This window comes from Eptatretus burgeri, chromosome 4, assembly GCF_056783735.1.
Source record: "Eptatretus burgeri isolate ZD-2024b chromosome 4, Ebu_testis_v1, whole genome shotgun sequence".
Taxonomy (NCBI): domain Eukaryota; kingdom Metazoa; phylum Chordata; class Myxini; order Myxiniformes; family Myxinidae; genus Eptatretus; species Eptatretus burgeri.
In genome coordinates, this window is record NC_140964.1 from 114442761 (window position 1) to 114468145 (window position 25385).

At 40.7% G+C, this 25385-nt stretch overlaps 1 protein-coding gene across 1 annotated transcript in view; it reads right to left on the reverse strand.

Moving 5' to 3' along the window:
• LOC147028925 (uncharacterized) overlaps positions 1–24878 on the reverse strand; it is a 245031-nt gene extending 220153 nt beyond the window's left edge. The window contains exons 1-2 of the mRNA XM_085879809.1: positions 24746–24878; positions 7216–7323 (exon numbers count right to left, since the gene is read on the reverse strand). Coding sequence (XP_085735935.1) covers positions 7216–7281 — 66 coding nt within the window. The 5' untranslated portion in view covers positions 7282–7323; positions 24746–24878. The remainder of the gene's footprint in view (positions 1–7215; positions 7324–24745) is intronic.
• Positions 24879–25385: the final 507 nt, after the last annotated feature.

Consider the following 25385-nt stretch of genomic DNA (forward strand, 5'->3'; position numbering starts at 1 on the left):
CCCCCCTTCTCTCCTTCCCCCATTTCCTCTCCCTCCTCACTCTTTTTCTGTCCCCTCTGCCTCCCTCCTCTCCCCCTCCGCTATCCCTCCCCTCTTTCTTCCCCTCCTTAATAATCCCATCAGTGAAGTGTCGGGTGGTATTTGCTAGTATAAAATACAAGAAAGATGTCATGCACAGCACGATACTTGTGAAATCCTGAAAACAAGTTTGACCTTTCAAAATAATTGGTGATGAATTCAGCGACCTGATATGCAAATCCTCTTCAAATTTCAAGTAAATCAGATGAAAATTGGGGACTTTAGAGATATTACTTAAGCCGTTGACCTTTGGCCGATGTTTAGCTTTTGACCTTTTGACCTCAAAATCTATAGCCTTCTTGGTTATGACCAACTCTACCATTTCGTGAAGTTTTGTGAAGATCAGTTTAAAATTATGCCAGGTGTTGGCTTCATGGATAGAGTGGTGGACTTGGGATCCTCGGATCCTGAGTTCAAATTCCACTTTGCTGTTGAATTAATACCAGGTGGGGTTGACTCTGCCCGCCATCCTTCTGAGGTCGGCAAAATGAGTGCCAGCTTGCTGGTATACTATGTCGGAGTGAAGACCCATCCAGGATTGTGCCCAATAGCCAAGGAGACTGCTTCGGCAGCACCAACGATCTGTACAGATTATGGTCCCAATGAATGGAAGGATGGTTTAAAATTGTGACCTGGAGGCGATTGGCATACAAACAGACAAACAGACAGAATCACAGACCAGACCACTCGATATACAAGAGAAAGACATAAAATCAATAATGCTGAAAACATTCAAAATATCAATGACAGCAGGGGGGGGGGGGAAACAATCGCAAAGCAAACAACAAAAGAAAACACAACCAGATGTTTCAAAGTTACCTGAAAATATTATACTATTTCGGATCCCGTTTAGCTCACCAGGTTCTTGACATGTTGTTTACTAACACCTGACAGATCAAAGGGGTATTATTACAACAGGCACAAAAATTAATTTGCCCCCCCCCTTCTTTCCCTGCCAGTGTTTCCAGTTTTAAAATTGTCAGTGTGATTCTGTTTTATTAGTGACATTGCTCTGACTATTACTGGCACAAATATAGCACTGAAAAACTCGAGCGCTGGCAAGTCTGGCAGTTCACTCAGGCAAACTGGCAGGGACTGCAAGCAGTCATCGTACTTTAAAACTGGTCTTCAATATCTACAGCCCCTGATATTAATTCAGCCGAGGAATCCTTCCACAGAAACCTGCTGTCTCTTATGCACAGACTCATCCCATCTCATCTTCAGTTGCCTGAAAACAACTTGCATTCTCCTCTTGGAAGGCAAATCTGACCGAAGGTAACCTCAAATCATCCCACAAAGCCCACAACACGTGTAAGTTCACTCCCAGGAGAGCCAGAAAACAACATCGATACAACCGAAAGAATGCACTTTCAAACTCGTCTCCCTCCCCTAAAACCTGGTGGCACCTTGTTATCTCCGCCACTGAAGGTGAAGGAGGTTGTGTTTTTCACCCCTCTCTGTCTGTTTGTTTGTGTGCAGGATATCTCAAAAAATTTGTGGACAGATCCAGATGAAATTTGTTGGGCAGGTTGGGTGTGTGACAAGGAAGGATTGGTTCAATTTTGATGAAGATCAAATCCGGATCTGATAATTTTTAAAGTGATTCTTCACCATTGATTGGGCTAAACTGATATATAGCACGATATCTCAAAACGTTGTGGACGGATTCTGATGATACTTGGTGGACACGTTGGGTGTGTGACAAGAATGAATTGGTTCGATTTTGGTGAAGATCCGAATCCAGATCTGGATACGAGAATTATTTAATTTTCAAAGTGATTCTTCACCATTGAGAGATCGGGCCAAAAACGATATTTAACAAGATATTTCAAAACTGTGTTGGCCCAGATATGTTCTCGTGTGTCAGGCATTATGGAGCGGAGGTATGCGCTCTACTGAGTGCCCTTCTAGTTAAATATGTGTCTGGTTTATGCTCCCCTTACATCCCTTCCTTCACTTCAAATGGCACCACAACCTATTTCGCTCCTGATTAGACTGAATGCCTCAATTCTGTGTTTACTCCCAATTCTTGTGTCCCTAGCTCCTCTGTCTCTCTCTGTATTCATCCTTCCCAATCTTACCGAACTGCTCCTAGACTAGGCGTCTTTTGAAACTGAGACAGTGGAGAATTTTCTGGCAACCCTAGACTCTGATTCGGCAACAGGAGAGGACGGCATCAGCTCATGTGTCCTAAAAACCTACTCTGCTGTTCTTGCACATCCTCTCTCTGCCATTTTTACCCGATCATTTGCCCATCTTCCATATGCTTTGAAATCTGCCAACATCATAGCATTACATTGAAAAGGTGCAAAAACGGATCCCCTTCACAACAAACCTGTTAACTTACTTCCAATCATCATCAAGGTCATGGAATCCATCATCACAGTTAAGATAAAATCATTGCTTTTCTCAAACAGCCTCATCTCAGATCATCAATTCAGATTCAGACCAGATCACTCTACCTCAGACATGCTGCTTCTACTCTCCCGACAATGGTGGAGGCTCTCAATATCAGACATGAGATCAGGGCCATCTCTCGGGACTTGTCTTGAGCTTTCAATACGGTCTGGCATCCTGCCCTGTTCTCCAAACTATCAAAGGCCAAACTCCACTCTTGGATTTCTGACTTCCTCCACTCTCATAGCCAATGTGTGGCTGTCAGTGGAACCCTTTGTTCTCCTCTCTCTATCAAGGCTGGAGTACTCCAAGGCAGTGTTCGAGGCCCAATCCTATTCCTAATCTTGATCAATGGTCTTATTGACTCTGGAAAATCCTCTTTATCTCTTTGCTGATGACTTCAGTCTCTGCCGTGACATCTCTCATTCTTCTGACAGAGAAGCAGCAGCCTCTTCTCTCTCCTCAGACCTTGACAATATTACAAACTGGTCAAACACTTGGAATATGAGTAGATGATAAATGGGGTTTCTGGAACAACAATTCAAATGAATGGGGGAAAAGGGAAAAACTTTCTGACTCAAACCCCAAAAGCTCAAAGTAAGAGATGGATTTTCTCCCCACCTATCCCCTTCCCTCCCATCCAAGCAAATGTAAAATTGAGACTATGAAAGATTGAGACTTACTGATGAAAGCAGTTCTCCCCCTCCCCCCCCCAACATAATCACAGACCTTTTATCTTTTCATTCCACTCAAAGAGCAAACCAACGAATATTTGTCCACATTCTACTTCAGGGAATAACTTCATTTTCTTATAACATTCATTTCCATCGAGTATATTCACAAAGAATAACTTGGAACTTGGTTCTTGGTTTAAGTGTCTTTGTGAGCAGAAATGAAATGATAAACTTCTCAAAATGCTCTTACGTGACCACCTCCTGAGACACATATCATTTTGAGATTGTCCTATATTGTTTTTCCATTGTTCAATTGATAACCATCAAAGTTTTCAGTCCATTCAAGGATAATGTTCAGAGTTAAATGATAATGTTAAGAGACAAGAGTTAATGAGGGTAATAAAGATCTAAGGTCAGCATGGGGGTTAACGTGGGGTAAGGCCTAAGTCACATTTGCCACGGCGGCTGTGGCGTCTCCAAAATCTACAACCACTAGCAATTATAGGGTGGCCGCAGTATTTCCACGGTCACACAATGAAGCAGTCACATATGTTTTTATTTTTCGGGGAGCCGCACGGGGTATTTAGAAATTGTGGAGACCGAAAACGTGGGGTGCCGTACGGTCTTTGATTTGATGTCACATGGTGACCTTAAGGGGGCCCTGCGGCGGCCAGAGAATTTTCAAGGCAGACGCAAGGTAGCTCAAGGTGCCCGCAAGGCGACTGCAGGGGGGTCCTCAGGCGAACGTGCGGCCAGACGGACGGTAACGAGTGGGTTAAAAAATTTTTTACCAGTTTTTTTTTTTCGGCTTGTCGAATTGCAACAGCCAACGTAGAAATGAAAAAAGTTATAAATCAGCATTATAATTCCATGGCGACCCCTACGGCCTGTAAAAGATAGCTAAATGGCATATGGCCACCCTGAGGCCACCGCAGAAACTCTGCAGCCATCGCACGTTTCTGTCAATTCAGAGGGAGTACGGCCGCCGTATCCTCGCTGTATAGCAAATGTGACTTCGGCCTAAGCAGTGCGCTGCCACCCCATGTCATCCCCATGATATATATATATATATATATATATATATATATATATATATATATATATATATATATATATATATATATATATATATTTTATATATATATATATATGTTAATGTAAATAATTTGGTTTTTATGACAATAAAAGTTTGGTGTATTCATAGTTTACATTTGTACCTCTTGTGTGTTCGTTATATTAATATACGTTATAAGGTTCTGTGCAGGGGCTATCAGGACTTTGTAAGTGGCCTGTAGATTATTGGATAAGAGGCATTGCAAAAGTGTAACCTTAGAAGTGAAATTATAGGTTGTTCCTCGAATGGATGGTGTGTATGTACCGTTGATGTTTTTGGGTTAAATTTGACCACAATCTATAAATATGGTGTTGTTCAAGAAGAAGAAGAAGAAGAAGAAGAAGATATACCACCAACTTTGACCACTTCCAGAAGAGGTTTATTTGTATTTAAATGTCTGTCGTCTGATAATTGTTTTGTATTTATTCATATGTTTTTATGCTTGAATATCTTCTTCTTTTTTCGGCTGCTCCCGTTAGGGGTCACGACAGTGGATCATCCGTATGATCCGCATAGTGATTCGGCTTAGTTTTTACGCCGGATGCCCTTCCTGACGCAACCCTGGTCGCCTTTTACGACACACAGGGATATGGTACACCTATTTTAACCAGGGCATACACCGGGCCCAGTACACTGGTACTCACTTCGCCGACCTCGGAAGGATGACAGGCTGAGTCAACCCCCTGGTGTATTAATTCAGTGGCCCAACGGGGCTTGAACTCAGGACCTTTTGGATCCCAAGCCGCTACCCTAACCACTACGCCAAGACCAGGCTAAATGTTTTTGTACTTGAATATAACTGTCATTAATCAAAAAGGCTTCGGCATTATAAAGCTATTCGAAAAAAATAATTTAAAAACGAACTTTTTTCAAAATTTTCTTTTGCCTAAAACACTCACTGGCACTCACTCATGAAACACTGAAAGTTTGACGAAGATCAGTTCAGCCATCTCTGAGAAAAATGGTGACACAGACACAGACAGACACAGACAGACCAATGGCTCTCTTATAGTATAGATTTTGAGGCAGGGGTTCAGAGGGGAATATCAAGAGGTTAACTCTTGGTTTATACTTCAATGGGAATGTGTGTTTTCACTGTTACAAGGAAAATACTCGGTTATTCATCTCTTTCACCGAAATTATATACTCAGTTCTTCTACTTTAATGACCCCAAGTTCCTACCATCTTGAGTCGGCCAAGAGGGAACTTTGTCCATATCGTTCATGAACTGGATGATCAGGCCTAAAAATGGACTGCACCGGATTTGAGCAGGAATGTCGATTTTTTTTAGAGGTTCCGGCAGTGACTCATCCAGTCTTTGTGAAAAAAACACCTAGAGCTATTTAACACGCATCGACTAATGCTCGCAGATTAGAAAACTAGTTAGCGCTTATATCGTGCCCGAAAACCACCCAACATAATCCAGGCTAAGTAACTGCTTCAGCAGCACTGACACTCTGCAAATAATTTGATATAAGAATCATCACTCCCTCCTTAAAAACATACAGATGAACACCATCACCCAATCTGCTTTTCACTTTTTCAGTACAATGCTGAACTGAAATTTGATTACCTCCCAAAACGCAGAAACATTCACTCATTCCACAGTGGCATCCTGGTAAACTCTGTCATTGTAAGAACATCATAACTTCCTACACAATCAAGGAACTTCAATGCAGTTTGAGGCCATTAGGCCAATTAATCCTGCACAATGGTTGCCAACCTGTGGTTGTTTATCGGTGCTCTATCCTTTTTTCAATGCTGTGAGTTCATCAAGGATACAGAACGCACCATTTTTAATGTCCGTTTCAACTCGGCCAGGGTCAAGTTCGAACCGCTGACCTTCCACACTCAGAGTGGATGCTCTCACCATCATGCCACTGGGTCTGGTTAAATTGCTTTCACCATTATCGCGAGATTTCTTCAAAATACCTTCACACGCTTAAACTCGCTCAACATCGTTGCTAAACCAGTTTCCTGGCCACACAAATATGATTAGGTTGCAAGTTTTTTTGGCTCAGCATTCACTGCTTTGAAATATCTTCTTACTTCACTTTTTTTTATTTTATTATTTCATTGTCTCTTTAGAGATTTTCCATGGAATTGCCCCTGTTTATTTGAATGACCTCTCTCCTGGTATTCATACTCTCATTCATACTTTTATTTACTTTAGCAAGTCTATTTTTTAATCCCCTCATGACAAGAAAAATAAGGTTTTAGTGATTTGATATTTGGGCCTTTTCAAAGTACACCTCTCAAATCAGTAGCTTTTTGATGCTCAACAACTTTTCCTTGATATTTTACTTTTTGTTGTGGGATTGTGATGGAACATCAAGAGATATCGTGATGCTAAACCGGAAGAGGATTGTTGTGTAAATTGTCAAAAGATGTCGTGATGGTAATCTATAAGAGGATTGTGGTGTCGTATTGTGGCGTCGTAATGTGGTGCCATTCCTTCCCTATTTAGTTGTTTTTTTGAGGCATCGTCCGTCTATGTTTTTACATTTTTCATAAAAGTTTGTTTTTTATTGTTTATCAATACTTGCTTTAATAAAAGTAGCCAGAAAACCTATTTTGCAAGGCATTTTCTAACTTGCTTATATCTACTGGATTTTCAGTGACTTTTGATCCCTTGGTATGTAAAGTACTGTAGTCATAAAATTATTATTGTTATTATTATTATTATCAACATCATTAAAGCAGCTTATCTTGAAGACAATTTGTATTGTTATTTTTAATGAGGCATCTCATTCCAATGAAGTGAAATAGAGTATAACTCAAGCATAATAGAAGGTGATGCAACTGTAATGGAAGGTAGTACAAGCACATGCCTGGTGTGTGACGAACGGTTATTTGAACATTGTACAATCATAACAGAGAGAGGTACAAGCATAAAGGAGGTTGGTAAAAGTGTAATAAAGGTCATTCCAAATGTAAATTAATGTGGCTTACCGGAGAATGGACAAATGAACGCCAGTTTTTCCAGCAGAGCAGATATGTTTGTCGGATGATTGACATTCTCGGCAGTATGTATTTGTTGCTCAATGAAGAGCCAGTAATCTGCACACATGGATGCAATGAATGTTTCTGGTGCAAACTTCTGGCTCCAAGATGGCAAATCAACATGAAAAGTAGTGAAATGGCTCAAAGTCATTTGGCAAGGACAATCAAACTCTCCAAATTCATAACAGCTGGAAAAAAAAAAAAACTTGCAAAACCATGACATAAACATGAAAACACCACAGAAAAAAAACTGATGTCCACCAACTATTGTAAGCAGATGGGAGTTCAATGTCCAATTTTAAAGATACATTTTATAGGATTCCCCAGTAAACAATTAATATACAAATCTCACACTCTCACTATATCTCAAAGTGCTGGTTCAGTAGAATTTCGCAATGCAAACCAGAAGTCTCAACAATGACTGTGCCCAAGTTATCTCAAAAAAGTATTCCATGAATCATGACATTGCTGTGACCTTGACATTTTTTCTCAAAAAGCAACAGGCTTATAGCTTTTGACCAGTTCCACCAGTTGGTTAAGTTTTGTTAATCCCCTTGGGGAAGAGGAGAGGGGGGGAAATGAAGTCGCTGCAACCTAGTGTGTGTGTGTGTGTGTGTGTGTGTGTGTGTGTGTGTGTGTGTGTGTGTGTGTGTGTGTGTGTGTGTGTGTGTGTGTGTGTGTGTGTGTGTGTGTGTGTGTGTGTGTGTGTGTGTGACACTTAGTCCCACTGTAAAGTTTGGTTGTGATTGGAAAAGTAACGTCGAAATGTATCGCTGTCAGATAGACAGACAAATCGATCATATATCATGGTACAACAAACATACCTGCCTGCAATGACATTGAAAGTAAGCGACTGACAGACAAATATACTCAGGAAGGGAATATACTTGCAAATCTTCTATTTCACAAGTATTCAGCAGTGTTAAACATGAAGCAACCAGAATGGCACACGGTAGAGTGCACACCTCCACCAGACTAAACAGTTTACATTTTGTATCCCACTGATTTGCCGGATCTGCAACCGCTCGTGCTCGTCAGATCTGCATCACAACTTAACTAAAATCGAATCAGCTTGTTCTTGTCACCTACCCAACTTGTCCACCAAGTTTCCTCCGAATATGTCCACAACTCTTGGAAGTATCGTGCTATGTATCGTTTTCAGCCCCATCTCTCAACGATGAAGAATCACTTTTTAAAATTCTAGTATCCAGATCTGTGTTTTCACCAAAATCTAATCAATTGGTCCTTGTCACACACCCAACCTGTCGACCAAGTTTTGTCCGAATCCATCAATAAACTTTTGAGGTATCCAGCTCACAGACAGACAGACAAACACAAACGGGGGGGGGGGGGTGGAAACATAACGTATGTCCACCTTCGGTGGTGGAAGTAATGAAGACTGTTAGATTGACGTTTATGTAAATGAGTAATAAGAAAAGATACACGAAGAAACATTAATAGAGGTTGAATAAACGAGCGAGAGTGGGTGTGCACAATCACATGTTTAGTAGTTTGAGGCATGGTACAAACAGCAGTACATGGAGAGAAGAGAAGTTTGTTCGAGAAGGCAAAGCTACCATTAACATGTGAGCAACGTCCAGAGAAAAGTACCTTTCCTTCGTTCCTATCGGCAATCAATGCATCCCACTATTGAGAAGGAAGGAACATATCCAAAGCGAAATGGTGGAGAGAACAGAAGAGGTGAGATGCCAAAGTGACTGTGATAAACTTCGCCAAAACTTTATAAGAGCAGGAACACTAAAAAGATGGTAACAGATAAAGGACGAAAAGGAAAATGAACATGCGACTATAAATTGTTGGATTGGTGTTCAGAGATGTCAGTAGGGCAAGTAAGTCTCAAATCTTTGAGAGCAAATCTCATCAAGTCTCAAGTCACTGTAGTATTAGTTCAACTCATTTAAAGTCCCACATTAATTTATAAACCGTATAATTAAGATTCAGGGAGATACAATTATATAGTAATAATTGCAATGTATGTTCTGAAAAGCTGTTGAACTCAAGTTTTTATTTGTCAACTTCATCCAATGCAAATATTTTGCTTTGTTCCAACAAAAAATACATTTTTAGCTCGCCTGTTCGAAGAACAGAGAGCTATAGCGATACCCCCGGCGTGAGCGTGAAAATGTTAAAGTTTTTTGTGCAAGTTATTTCCTTTCTAATGTTTTTATCTACAAAAACTATTTTTTACTGATTACAATATACAAATGCATATATTGCTTTAAAATTATTTGGATCAGACTTCACAGCAATACTTTATAAAAAAATATGATTAGACGAGTTTGTTAAACTGTATTCACTTCTCATGTTGTATCGAGTGTACCTCCTTGAACATACGTACATGAGACTGGTCAGTAATCTGAGCTTTTGTTTAAATGGTTTACATGTGGAACCAAACATTCAATGTGGAATGGGAGAGGAGAATTTATGAATTTACTTGTATATTTATTATGTACGTTAAAATGAAATGTATAACTTACTAGCGGGGTGCGCTTACACATGTTCAGCAATAACGAACCATGCTTCCCCATCGTCTTGGGACATTCACCAGCATTTGATTTTTCATTTATTTATTTTTAATTTTTTTTTGACATTTATTTATATTTTAATTTAGGGATGCTTTCCGACAGATCTGTGATTTTTCCTGGTGTATCAGCTTCGATTTCCATCGGCACACAAAATTACCGTGCTACCCATTGCCTCGGGTCGCTCACCTGTATTTTTTCATTTATTTATATTTTCATTTATGGATGCTTTCCGACGGTTCAGTGATTTTTTTTCCCGGTGTACCGGCTTCAATATCCATTGGCAAGCAAAATTTCAACTTTCTCCATCACCTGGAAGGTACCGATCTTTAATATCAGTCAGTGAGTGAGCGAGTAAATCAGTGAGTCAGTGGTTAGAATGGGCTTTATATATTAGAATAGCTGAGGTACCCGGCATTACCCGGGATAAATTTCACATTATTTCCCCAATTTAAATAAAATAAAGTTTAAGACAAAAGGCTTTTTCTGAGGAGATTGTCTTCTTCGCAATTTTTCTGTTGCTCTGGCTGTTGCATGTCGTTCACGGTCAGCTTCAAGGCGTGACGCTGCTCTCAGTGCCGGGCAAGGTCTTTGCTCGGATGATTCTTGATGGCGTTTGCCACCATCTGTTTGAGCACCAGCACCCAGAGCAGTCAGGCTTTACACCAAAGAGGTCAACGATTGACCGTATCCTGCTCTTCGGGTCCTCACCGAACACAGACGAGAGTTTCAGCAGGAGCTGCTTGCAGCCGATGTTGATCTCTGTGAAGTGTTTGATTCAGTGAATCGGGATGCCCTCTGGAGGATTATTGGTCTTTGTGGGTACCACCAAAACTGATCGATCTTATGTTTGAACTATACTCTGGGACTGAGAGTGCTGTGAGATGTGGTGATACCATCTCCTTTCATATGTCAGAATAGGATAATTGCCATAATGTGCGAATATGTGGGTCTGAAAACTATTGCACAATAGGGTGATCGGCCCAGTTTTCTTTGCTGAGCGGAATGTTATGGAAATTGTGTGTCTTGACATGCTGGAAAATTACGTTGTGCCCAGTTTGGAAGAACTGGAGCTATTTGTTCTTTTTCAGCAAGATGGTGCACCTCCACACTGGAGTTTGTTAGTGCGAGACTTCCTTAATGAGAACTTCCCTGGTAGATGCGAGACTTCCTTAACGAGAAGTTCTCCTGACGTGACACCCTTAGGCTTCTTCTTGTGGGGGTATGTCAAGGATTATGTTTTCCAAAGCTCTGTTTCTGATATTGAAACACTTCATGCAAGACTAACCAATTGCATCAGCAGTGTGATGCAGGATATGTTGGCCAACATGTGGATGGATTGAAGTGGATTATCGTTTGGATGTGCCACATGCCACTAATGGTGCACATGTTAAGGTGTACTGAAGAACACAAGAAACTTTGTGAATTCTGAATTCTATGACAAAATGAAAAAAATCATTGCATCTCTTTTGGTTTGATTGTAATAAAAATTTTTAAACTGGAACAAGACTTTGTGGACATCCTGTATAGTTTTTTTAATCAGACAGATTCAGCAAAATCATGAGATGATGTGTACAAGGTGTGCAAATCGAAATACAAACACGTGAACAACCTGCCAAAGATTGTGATATATGCCTGTTGTCTTTTATAATAAAGGAAATTTAAAAGATGATAGTATAAAAACACAACTTATGAATCCTGTACAGACACATCCAAAGTGTATAAGGAAGTCGTTAGATCAGTCGAAAAAAAAAATCTGGAACATTAATGAAGTTTTCAATTCTCAATCCACCCTAAGGAAATTCCCAATCCCAAGACCTTTACATAATTCCTAATCCCATTTGCTATAACCAATTCTCAATCCCAATGGCTCTAATGCAATTCCAAATCCCAATGTCTTAAGCACAATTCCCATTTCCAATTTGACTTTAACACTATTACAGATTCCAAGTGACTTTAAACCATTTCCAATTCCAGTCTGACTTCAATGGAATTCATAATTCAAATGATTAAAACAAAATTGCCAATTCCAAAATGACTTATGCAATTCTCAGTTCTAATATCAATGTAGCTTCTCTCTCAAATCCAATCAAGTCCAATCTGATCTCTAAATGTTTGAAATGTTTTTGGAATGATTCATCTCGAGCTACTTAACAAGCTACCTTCTTTCATAGTTGCAAAATATATAGGGCCGTGTCCACAGCCGATGAACACCAGCCAGCCTTGGACGAATAATCAGACGGTCTTAACTCCGAGGCGAGCAGCCAAAATTATATGCGGTTATGATGCGCGTGGGATGGAAAGCAGTGAAAGCGCTGACCTGAACAGAAGCACATGGGTTTATTCTCGAACCCACAATGAATAAAGGAACACAAATAAATTCAACAATAATGGTTGAATGAAAATTTATCAAAGAGGTGAAAAAGAAAGGTGAGTTAAAACTGAATCTTAATTTGGGACGACTCCACTCAGTCACAAAAGCAGACAAGGGGAAAGATAAAATAAAAGAAAATCCCCCTTTACGCCAGCGCTCAGCTTTGCATCCAGAAATGGCCTTTAGGAGCCTGGTGGTCGTCGAACCTCGAAGTCACCATGCAGGAAGCACACAAGATGACATGGAGTCGCTCACCACAGTGCCACATATGTGAGGTGATTTGTGTAGGCAGTCGTCTTTTGCTCTCCACTCCGTCCGAAATGCCAAGAGCCCCACAAACTGCCGCCACACCTTCTCCCCACGATCAAAACTGCCAACACCGCTCTCAGTACCAGGTCCACACATATCAAATGGAGTCACCTTCCTCCTCAATCATACAACAAGAGACCGCTGAGAAAGAGCCAAGAGACGCGCTCTTCTTTTTCCCTCCCTCTCCTCCAAAGCGCACAAACTCCACGACCCAGCTGAACAGACAATGGCTGGCATCCTGTTCAAGTACACGAGCAAAATCGTACCAGCACGAACAACGAAAAGCATGCAGTTTTCTTGTCCATGCAAAAGACAAAAGCAGCTCCTCCTCCTCTTGCTTGAAAGTGCACCAAAAGGCCAACCTTCCTCCTTGATCAAAAAATCCCAAGAGACAGACTCGTTTGCTCCAACCGCTGTTTCTCACTGGAGCCTTCTGCCTGATGTCACCGCAACCAATCATGAACCTTGGGGGCATGGTCTACCGGATATGATTCCTGGGAGGCGGTGTTTAGTTTGCTCGGGAATGTTGGGGTTCTATCAGCAGTTGGGTTGGTTATTGTTGTTGGTGTTGTTGGTGTTGTTGGTGTTGTTGTACAAAGTTGTTTTTTTATGGCCAGACTTGTAAATGTAAAAATGTAGGAAAATGTCACAGAAGGTAATCATATACTTGGAGAAACTAGCCTTCGACCCTACTTTGTTAACACAACACCACCCATCCCCCCATGTGATGACACATAAACAAATCTTAAGCTCACAGTTTTCCCCACTTAAATTACATTAAGATGTCTCCTACCCATCCACAGTCCATGCGATACTATACAATCCCACCTTCACTATGGGATTCCTCCATCTACCCACACAAACGTAACACAGAACCCCCTCCCTCCACCCCTGGAACCGAGCTCCTGCAAGATTCAATGCAGGCGCTACCATTCCAACCTTACCACTTACCGACTCACACCTAATTAGCCTATTAAATAAATTAGGAGGGGTTGTGGGAAGCGAGCCGCAGCTAACTTACCCGTTCTACACCCCTTAAATGCCCGTTCTACACCCCCTTAATGTTCTACACCCCTTAAACACGATTCATATATTTACAAAACTCTTGGTTCCTCGCTCCTATCTCTTGAAGTGGGTAGAACATATCAGAAGCACACAAAAGCCTACCGAGATGTCTCCTACCCGTCCACGGTCCATGCTGTATTATACAATCCTATCTTCACTATGGGATTCCTCCATCTGCCCCCCACAAATGTTACAATACTATAACCCATACTCTCAGCTTGGTGATGCAATTGCAAGCGATTAAATTCATTTTTTCATCATTTGGGGATACATTTCATAATACACATTTTAATCGAATATTCATGCCTTTGTCGATACTCCACAAACCAGTGTGTTGCACGCAATCACAGGATTCAGTGACACTGAATCATGCAAATAAATATTTGATCCTCCCCTTAACCCCAATACCATGTATGTTGCATACCTCCTTTTCATTCCACACTCGCTGCTCATATAACACTCCTGCTTCCTCTTTTATTTCCCCTCCCTGCCTACCCTATTTGACATCATATCATTTTCTCAATTAATAATAAAATGACCGTTTTTACAGCCATTTTTCCCTGCTGTGCAGGAGTTTGGCTTTTTTCTTGAGGCAATGTTTTATGGCCGGATGCCCTTCCTGACGCCAACCCTGGTCGCCTCTTACGACACACAGGGATATGGTACACCTATTCTAACCGGGGCATACACCGGGACCAGTACACTGGCACTCATTTCGCCGACCTCGGAAGGATGACAGGCTGAATCAACCCCCTGGTGTTAATTCAGCAGCCAACGGGGCTTGAACTCAGGACCCTGGGATCCCAAGCCACCATCCTAACCACTAAGCCAACACCAGGCTTATTTTCTCAATTAAAATAATGATAAAATAAATGATTTTTTTTAAACTATCAAATAAAAGAACAAATGCAGCATTTTCTCAATTGAGAAAGTCTTGAGAAAAAGGACATGGTAATTTATTGGAAACAATTTATCAGAAGAAGATGAAGAAGAAAAATCCTGCTTTTCCTCCACCCTCAGAGCACGTAAGTGGCAAATGTGATTTGTCGAGATGGCGGATAATATTTCTCAAGTAATGCTAAACTGGAGGTTTTTGGATGTGACAAGGCAATTTGTGTTCTTCACTGAACAAATATATAATTCAATTTAAATAAAATAAAAGTTTTAAAGGCTGTAGAAAAAAAACAAAAAACACACTATCAAGTCAGAAGTCCACTACTACCATTAATGCAGCATCTTTTACACCACCTTATTAAACACGTTACATTAGTTCTCCATGCCTGTTGTTTGTGTCCTTTATGACATCCCTTAAAAACAGTAATTTTCCTACTTGGAATGATTTTAAATTTTTGTTTGACTGACAGGCAGGTAGACAGAGTAATTTTTTTTAACCTTACTCCTCTTTGAACACGTGCGGTGGGGACTAGTTTCGTACAATTTTCTAAATTCATAGCCAAAGTACTGCTAAACTGCAGCTTCATGTTCTGATTTGTTTAAAAAAAAAAAACAGTGTTCAAAACATAAAATTCAATTGAAATTAAGTACAATAGTTCCTCGATCATAAACCCGTACAATCGACAGAGCAAATCAATTGCTTAATTGGTAATTTTTTTGGGAACTGAATCTTTAAAAAACTGATCAATGATTTATAACAATTAATGACTTTCAATAACTAAGGAGTTCAGAGAACACCTTACCCTGTGCAGCCCTGAGAAACAAGGACATGGGCAGAGTCTGTGAGTGGCAGATTTGATTGGTCATGGTGAAGTAAAATACCGCAATATTTTGTCCAAGTACCAATAAATGGGAGGGTTTTGAAAGTGCCAAAAAGTTGATTTGTGTTCTGCACTGTTCAAGTAAACCATTTAGTCATACTAAAACACACAATTTAGTGTCTGTCTGTTTAACATCTTTTTATTTAACACACCACCTTATTACCTCCACCACCAGAGGTGGATGGGGTTATGTTTTCACCTCTGTCTGTCTGTTTGTGAACAAAATATCTCAAAAAGTAGTGGATGGATTTGGATGAAATTTGGTGGAGAGCTTTGGGTATGTGACATGGATGAAATAATTATATTTTGGTGAAGGATTATCCATGAATTTTCGAAGTGATTTTCCCTTGCTTAGTGACAGAGCTAAAATGATATATAGCATGATATCCAAAAAGAGTTGTGGACAGATTCTGACGAAACTTGGTGGGTGAGTTGGTTAGGTGACAAGAACGAACCGATTAAATTATAGTTCAGGTCCGAATCCAGATCCAGCCTCTCAGTGGGATACAAAACCTAAATTAATCAGCCTTGCAGAGGTATGCGCTCTCCCGAGTGCCCATCTTGTTACATTGTCTCTTTCATATTATTTATTCGTACCTGGTGTTTGTGTCCTTTATGACGTCCCTAAAAATACTAAGTTTCGTGTTTGGAATTATTTTGAATTTTATTGAACTGACAAACAGGCAGACAGAGTTAAAAATTTATCTCACTCCTCTTTGCATATGCACAATTGGGACAAATTCAGAGCTAAACTTCTGTTAAACTACAACTTGGTTTTCCTATTAATGCTCAAAATATAATGTTCAAATGAAATTAAATAGTTCCTCGATCATAAATTGACGTTTGCAGAGAGGACAGACAGACAGCCAGGCACTTTGACGAAGAACCATGGTGCATAAAGTTTGTGACGTCCACTAAAATGAACTGAAAACAGCCATTTTGTGCTTTGCTATTTAATTCGATAGAAGTGCAGGTATCCATGAAGAGGACCTGGTGCTGTTTTATCGCAACATTTTGATTGCACTGTTTATGCTGACAAATCATGAAAATCACACTTGTAAACTCCGCGTGGAATATTGGGTGATATTTTTAGTTTTCTCGAAACATGCCCAAACTCACTCATTCTGAGCTTTAGCTATGAGGGTCGTTCAAAAAGTTATTGAAAAAGAGATGCTCACAATCATCATCTTCTGTGACTAAAGGATCAGAGTGTGCGTTGTGTGCATTGTGTGCATGTGTAATGGAGTGTGCTTCATCCGAATAAGAAACATGTATGGAATAGCGGTGCTCCTGATGGGAGCTTGGGGGTATTACAAGTCAGACAAGAGATGCCAATTCTTTTTAACTTGTGTGAAATTCTGAGGGAATGATCCCGTCGGGAAGAGTGCATTCTTTTCTCGATCGGGGTCCAAAACACGCCTCGGCGACGTTTCTAATTCAATCTGTTCTGATTGTGATGCACCATGCCCTGTTTCAGAGGGTCGGTGCTGCCCAAGCGGTTTCATGGTAAGGGCTGTAATTGGTGGCTTCAGGAATTTGGAATTTGCTCAGGGTACCAGCGATAGCTCGTCTACTCTTCGCGTCCACAAACTTAACCAAGATGTCCAGCTTAAAGCCCATCCGAGGGATGGAACACAAATTTAGGAATCATCCTACCAGTGATTAGAACACAGGGACTGTATTCACTTCTCATGTTGTATCGAGTGTACCTCCTTGAACATACGTACATGAGACTGGTCAGTAATCTGAGCTTTTGTTTAAATGGTTTACATGTGGAACCAAACATTCAATGTGGAATGGGAGAGGAGAATTTATGAATTTACTTGTATATTTATTATGTACGTTAAAATGAAATGTATAACTTACTAGCGGGGTGCGCTTACACATGTTCAGCAATAACGAACCATGCTTCCCCATCGTCTTGGGACATTCACCAGCATTTGATTTTTCATTTATTTATTTTTAATTTTTTTTTGACATTTATTTATATTTTAATTTAGGGATGCTTTCCGACAGATCTGTGATTTTTCCTGGTGTATCAGCTTCGATTTCCATCGGCACACAAAATTACCGTGCTACCCATTGCCTCGGGTCGCTCACCTGTATTTTTTCATTTATTTATATTTTCATTTATGGATGCTTTCCGACGGTTCAGTGATTTTTTTCCTGGTGTACCGGCTTCAATATCCATTGGCAAGCAAAATTTCAACTTTCTCCATCACCTGGAAGGTACCGATCTTTAATATCAGTCAGTGAGTGAGCGAGTAAATCAGTGAGTCAGTGGTTAGAATGGGCTTTACATATTAGAATAGCTGAGGTACCCGGCATTACCCGGGATAAATTTCACATTATTTCCCCAATTTAAATAAAATAAAGTTTAAGACAAAAGGCTTTTTCTGAGGAGATTGTCTTTTTCGCAATTTTTCTGTTGCTCTGGCTGTTGCATGTCGTTCACGGTCAGCTTCAAGGCGTGACGCTGCTCTCAGTGCCGGGCAAGGTCTTTGCTCGGATGATTCTTGATGGCGTTTGCCACCATCTGTTTGAGCACCAGCACCCAGAGCAGTCAGGCTTTACACCAAAGAGGTCAAGGATTGACCGTATCCTGCTCTTCGGGTCCTCACCGAACGCAGACGAGAGTTTCGGCAGGAGCTGCTTGCAGCCGATGTTGATCTCTGTGAAGTGTTTGATTCATTGAATCGGGATGTCCTCTGGAGGATTCTTAGTCTTTGTGGGGTACCACCAAAACTGATCAATCTTATGTTTGAACTATACTCTGGGACTGAGAGTGCTGTGAGATGTGGTGATACCATCTCCTTTCCTATGTCAGAATAGGATAATTGCCATAATGTGTGAATATGTGGGTCTGAAAACTATTGCACAATAGGGTGATCGGCCCAGTTTTCTTTGCTGAGCGGAATGTTATGGAAATTGTGTGTCTTGACATGCTGGAAAATTACGTTGTGCCCAGTTTGGAAGAACTGGAGCTATTTGTTCTTTTTCAGCAAGATGGTGCACCTCCACACTGGAGTTTGTTAGTGCGAGACTTCCTTAATGAGAACTTCCCTGGTAGATGCGAGACTTCCTTAACGAGAAGTTCTCCTGACGTGACACCCTTAGGCTTCTTCTTGTGGGGGTATGTCAAGGATTATGTTTTCCAAAGCTCTGTTTCTGATATTGAAACACTTCATGCAAGACTAACCAATTGCATCAGCAGTGTGATGCAGGATATGTTGGCCAACATGTGGATGGATTGAAGTGGATTATCGTTTGGATGTGCCACATGCCACTAATGGTGCACATGTTAAGGTGTACTGAAGAACACAAGAAACTTTGTGAATTCTGAATTCTATGACAAAATGAAAAAAATCATTGCATCTCTTTTGGTTTGATTGTAATAAAAATTTTTAAACTGGAACAAGACTTTGTGGACATCCTGTATAGTTTTTTTAATCAGACAGATTCAGCAAAATCATGAGATGATGTGTACAAGGTGTGCAAATCGAAATACAAACACGTGAACAACCTGCCAAAGATTGTGATATATGCCTGTTGTCTTTTATAATAAAGGAAATTTAAAAGATGATAGTATAAAAACACAACTTATGAATCCTGTACAGACACATCCAAAGTGTATAAGGAAGTCGTTAGATCAGTCGAAAAAAAAAATCTGGAACATTAATGAAGTTTTCAATTCTCAATCCACCCTAAGGAAATTCCCAATCCCAAGACCTTTACATAATTCCTAATCCCATTTGCTATAACCAATTCTCAATCCCAATGGCTCTAATGCAATTCCAAATCGCAATGTCTTAAGCACAATTCCCATTTCCAATTTGACTTTAACACTATTACAGATTCCAAGTGACTTTAAACCATTTCCAATTCCAGTCTGACTTCAATGGAATTCATAATTCAAATGATTAAAACAAAATTGCCAATTCCAAAATGACTTATGCAATTCTCAGTTCTAATATCAATGTAGCTTCTCTCTCAAATCCAATCAAGTCCAATCTGACCTCTAAATGTTTGAAATGTTTTTGGAATGATTCATCTCGAGCTACTTAACAAGCTACCTTCTTTCATAGTTGCAAAATATATAGGGCCGTGTCCACAGCCGATGAACACCAGCCAGCCTTGGACGAATAATCAGACGGTCTTAACTCCGAGGCGAGCAGCCAAAATTATATGCGGTTATGATGCGCGTGGGATGGAAAGCAGTGAAGGCGCTGACCTGAACAGAAGCACATGGGTTTATTCTCGAACCCACAATGAATAAAGGAACACAAAGAAATTCAACAATAATGGTTGAATGAAAATTTATCAAAGAGGTGAAAAAGAAAGGTGAGTTAAAACTGAATCTTAATTTGGGACGACTCCACTTAGTCACAAAAGCAGACAAGGGGAAAGATAAAATAAAAGAAAATCCCCCTTTACGCCAGCGCTCAGCTTTGCATCCAGAAATGGCCTTTAGGAGCCTGGTGGTCGTCGAACCTCGAAGTCACCATGCAGGAAGCACACAAGATGACATGGAGTCGCTCACCACAGTGCCACATATGTGAGGTGATTTGTGTAGGCAGTCGTCTTTTGCTCTCCACTCCGTCCGAAATGCCAAGAGCCCCACAAACTGCCGCCACACCTTCTCCCCACGATCAAAACTGCCAACACCGCTCTCAGTACCAGGTCCACACATATCAAATGGAGTCGCCTTCCTCCTCAATCATACAACAAGAGACCGCTGAGAAAGAGCCAAGAGACACGCTCTTCTTTTTCCCTCCCTCTCCTCCAAAGCGCACAAACTCCACGACCCAGCTGAACAGACAATGGCTGGCATCCTGTTCAAGTACACAAGCAAAATCGTACCAGCACGAACAACGAAAAGCATGCAGTTTTCTTGTCCATGCAAAAGACAAAAGCAGCTCCTCCTCCTCTTGCTTGAAAGTGCACCAAAAGGCCAACCTTCCTCCTTGATCAAAAAATCCCAAGAGACAGACTCGTTTGCTCCAACCGCTGTTTCTCACTGGAGCCTTCTGCCTGATGTCACCGCAACCAATCATGAACCTTGGGGGCATGGTCTACCGGATATGATTCCTGGGAGGCGGTGTTTAGTTTGCTCGGGAATGTTGGGGTTCTATCAGCAGTTGGGTTGGTTATTGTTGTTGGTGTTGTTGGTGTTGTTGGTGTTGTTGTACAAAGTTGTTTTTATGGCCAGACTTGTAAATGTAAAAATGTAGGAAAATGTCACAGAAGGTAATCATATACTTGGAGAAACTAGCCTTCGACCCTACTTTGTTAACACAACACCACCCATCCCCCCATGTGATGACACATAAACAAATCTTAAGCTCACAGTTTTCCCCACTTAAATTACATTAAGATGTCTCCTACCCATCCACAGTCCATGCGATACTATACAATCCCACCTTCACTATGGGATTCCTCCATCTACCCACACAAACGTAACACAGAACCCCTCCCTCCACCCCTGGAACCGAGCTCCTGCAAGATTCAATGCAGGCGCTACCATTCCAACCTTACCACTTACCGACTCACACCTAATTAGCCTATTAAATAAATTAGGAGGGGTTGTGGGAAGCGAGCCGCAGCTAACTTACCCGTTCTACACCCCTTAAATGCCCGTTCTACACCCCCTTAATGTTCTACACCCCTTAAACACGATTCATATATTTACAAAACTCTTGGTTCCTCGCTCCTATCTCTTGAAGTGGGTAGAACATATCAGAAGCACACAAAAGCCTACCGAGATGTCTCCTACCCGTCCACGGTCCATGCTGTATTATACAATCCTATCTTCACTATGGGATTCCTCCATCTGCCCCCCACAAATGTTACAATACTATAACCCATACTCTCAGCTTGGTGATGCAATTGCAAGCGATTAAATTCATTTTTTCATCATTTGGGGATACATTTCATAATACACATTTTAATCGAATATTCATGCCTTTGTCGATACTCCACAAACCAGTGTGTTGCACGCAATCACAGGATTCAGTGACACTGAATCATGCAAATAAATATTTGATCCTCCCCTTAACCCCAATACCATGTATGTTGCATACCTCCTTTTCATTCCACACTCGCTGCTCATATAACACTCCTGCTTCCTCTTTTATTTCCCCTCCCTGCCTACCCTATTTGACATCATATCATTTTCTCAATTAATAATAAAATGACCGTTTTTACAGCCATTTTTCCCTGCTGTGCAGGAGTTTGGCTTTTTTCTTGAGGCAATGTTTTATGGCCGGATGCCCTTCCTGACGCCAACCCTGGTCGCCTCTTACGACACACAGGGATATGGTACACCTATTCTAACCGGGGCATACACCGGGACCAGTACACTGGCACTCATTTCGCCGACCTCGGAAGGATGACAGGCTGAATCAACCCCCTGGTGTTAATTCAGCAGCCAACGGGGCTTGAACTCAGGACCCTGGGATCCCAAGCCACCATCCTAACCACTAAGCCAACACCAGGCTTATTTTCTCAATTAAAATAATGATAAAATAAATGATTTTTTTTAAACTATCAAATAAAAGAACAAATGCAGCATTTTCTCAATTGAGAAAGTCTTGAGAAAAAGGACATGGTAATTTATTGGAAACAATTTATCAGAAGAAGATGAAGAAGAAAAATCCTGCTTTTCCTCCACCCTCAGAGCACGTAAGTGGCAAATTTGATTTGTCGAGATGGCGGATAATATTTCTCAAGTAATGCTAAACTGGAGGTTTTTGGATGTGACAAGGCAATTTGTGTTCTTCACTGAACAAATATATAATTCAATTTAAATAAAATAAAAGTTTTAAAGGCTGTAGAAAAAAAACAAAAAACACACTATCAAGTCAGAAGTCCACTACTACCATTAATGCAGCATCTTTTACACCACCTTATTAAACACGTTACATTAGTTCTCCATGCCTGTTGTTTGTGTCCTTTATGACATCCCTTAAAAACAGTAATTTTCCTACTTGGAATGATTTTAAATTTTTGTTTGACTGACAGGCAGGTAGACAGAGTAATTTTTTTTAACCTTACTCCTCTTTGAACACGTGCGGTGGGGACTAGTTTCGTACAATTTTCTAAATTCATAGCCAAAGTACTGCTAAACTGCAGCTTCATGTTCTGATTTGTTTAAAAAAAAAAAACAGTGTTCAAAACATAAAATTCAATTGAAATTAAGTACAATAGTTCCTCGATCATAAACCCGTACAATCGACAGAGCAAATCAATTGCTTAATTGGTAATTTTTTTGGGAACTGAATCTTTAAAAAACTGATCAATGATTTATAACAATTAATGACTTTCAATAACTAAGGAGTTCAGAGAACACCTTACCCTGTGCAGCCCTGAGAAACAAGGACATGGGCAGAGTCTGTGAGTGGCAGATTTGATTGGTCATGGTGAAGTAAAATACCGCAATATTTTGTCCAAGTACCAATAAATGGGAGGGTTTTGAAAGTGCCAAAAAGTTGATTTGTGTTCTGCACTGTTCAAGTAAACCATTTAGTCATACTAAAACACACAATTTAGTGTCTGTCTGTTTAACATCTTTTTATTTAACACACCACCTTATTACCTCCACCACCAGAGGTGGATGGGGGTTATGTTTTCACCTCTGTCTGTCTGTTTGTGAACAAAATATCTCAAAAAGTAGTGGATGGATTTGGATGAAATTTGGTGGAGAGCTTTGGGTATGTGACATGGATGAAATAATTATATTTTGGTGAAGGATTATCCATGAATTTTCGAAGTGATTTTCCCTTGCTTAGTGACAGAGCTAAAATGATATATAGCATGATATCCAAAAAGAGTTGTGGACAGATTCTGACGAAACTTGGTGGGTGAGTTGGTTAGGTGACAAGAACGAACCGATTAAATTATAGTTCAGGTCCGAATCCAGATCCAGCCTCTCAGTGGGATACAAAACCTAAATTAATCAGCCTTGCAGAGGTATGCGCTCTCCCGAGTGCCCATCTTGTTACATTGTCTCTTTCATATTATTTATTCGTACCTGGTGTTTGTGTCCTTTATGACGTCCCTAAAAATACTAAGTTTCGTGTTTGGAATTATTTTGAATTTTATTGAACTGACAAACAGGCAGACAGAGTTAAAAATTTATCTCACTCCTCTTTGCATATGCACAATTGGGACAAATTCAGAGCTAAACTTCTGTTAAACTACAACTTGGTTTTCCTATTAATGCTCAAAATATAATGTTCAAATGAAATTAAATAGTTCCTCGATCATAAATTGACGTTTGCAGAGAGGACAGACAGACAGCCAGGCACTTTGACGAAGAACCATGGTGCATAAAGTTTGTGACGTCCACTGAAATGAACTGAAAACAGCCATTTTGTGCTTTGCTATTTAATTCGATAGAAGTGCAGGTATCCATGAAGAGGACCTGGTGCTGTTTTATCGCAACATTTTGATTGCACTGTTTATGCTGACAAATCATGAAAATCACACTTGTAAACTCCGCGTGGAATATTGGGTGATATTTTTTAGTTTTCTCGAAACATGCCCAAACTCACTCATTCTGAGCTTTAGCTATGAGGGTCGTTCAAAAAGTTATTGAAAAAGAGATGCTCACAATCATCATCTTCTGTGACTAAAGGATCAGAGTGTGCGTTGTGTGCATTGTGTGCATGTGTAATGGAGTGTGCTTCATCCGAATAAGAAACATGTATGGAATAGCGGTGCTCCTGATGGGAGCTTGGGGGTATTACAAGTCAGACAAGAGATGCCAATTCTTTTTAACTTGTGTGAAATTCTGAGGGAATGATCCCGTCGGGAAGAGTGCGTTCTTTTCTCGATCGGGGTCCAAAACACGCCTCGGCGACGTTTCTAATTCAATCTGTTCTGATTGTGATGCACCATGCCCTGTTTCAGAGGGTCGGTGCTGCCCAAGCGGTTTCATGGTAAGGGCTGTAATTGGTGGCTTCAGGAATTTGGAATTTGCTCAGGGTACCAGCGATAGCTCGTCTACTCTTCGCGTCCACAAACTTAACCAAGATGTCCAGCTTAAAGCCCATCCGAGGGATGGAACACAAATTTAGGAATCATCCTACCAGTGATTAGAACACAGGGATGGCAGTTTATAGCTGGGTCAGCATTCGAACCCAGGCTAGATAGCTTCAAGACGAGTGTGCACATTCTGCCATCGCTTTCAATATTTATCGATATATAATTAGCAATATTTTTTTTTTACCCAATTAGAGTCGTGTTTTGAGAAAAAAACGAAATAAACCACATTTCTTTGACTACTGTGATTATCTCGTTCAGAAAACTGATCGAATGCCCTTCATCGAATCGACCCGAAACGCAAGGAAAGTGAAGCTCACACAAAGAACACTGAAAAAAAGTCATAAACTGTTGAGAGTATACAAAGGTACCTGCTGCGTGCGATGGATCCCCTCTCTCTCCTTTATTGGCGATTCTTGGGTCCGCGAAATGAAAGAAAACTCGCCAACAGCGTCTTGCGTGTTGTGAAGTAAAAATCCAGACGAGTAACTAACTGATCGTAAGTAAAGCCGCAATGAATACTTGGGGACATGGGCGTGTGGGCGAGGCTGTGACGAGTATTGTTGTGGCTTGAATGAATGTAAAATACTTGTAAGTTGTAAGCCAGTGCCGATTGTGGCTTGCGAGTTAGTGGGAATTCCAGAATGTGGGTTTGGCATGATTCACACACTTTCCGCTGGAGTGAACGCACATCACTCGATTGGTTTGCCTCAAGTCGCCTTTGTAAGTATTATCTGTCTGCTGGGGCTGATGGAATAGATCGTAGGTGGGGGTACTCGCCTTGTAGCTGTCAAGTTTGCTTTTGATTCTGGGCCCTGGTGCTTCACAGATTGGGTCTTGCATCAATGAGCATACAAATCATTTGGAAGTGAAACGACTATAGTAAACCAGGCACCTGGACAGTGAGAATTTAAGAGTGTTTGTTTTGCTTGTTCCGCTTTGCCAAAGAAGAGATGGGTGGGACCCACAGTTCTTTCTTGACGTGCAGGCACACGTAGCTCACAACCCACA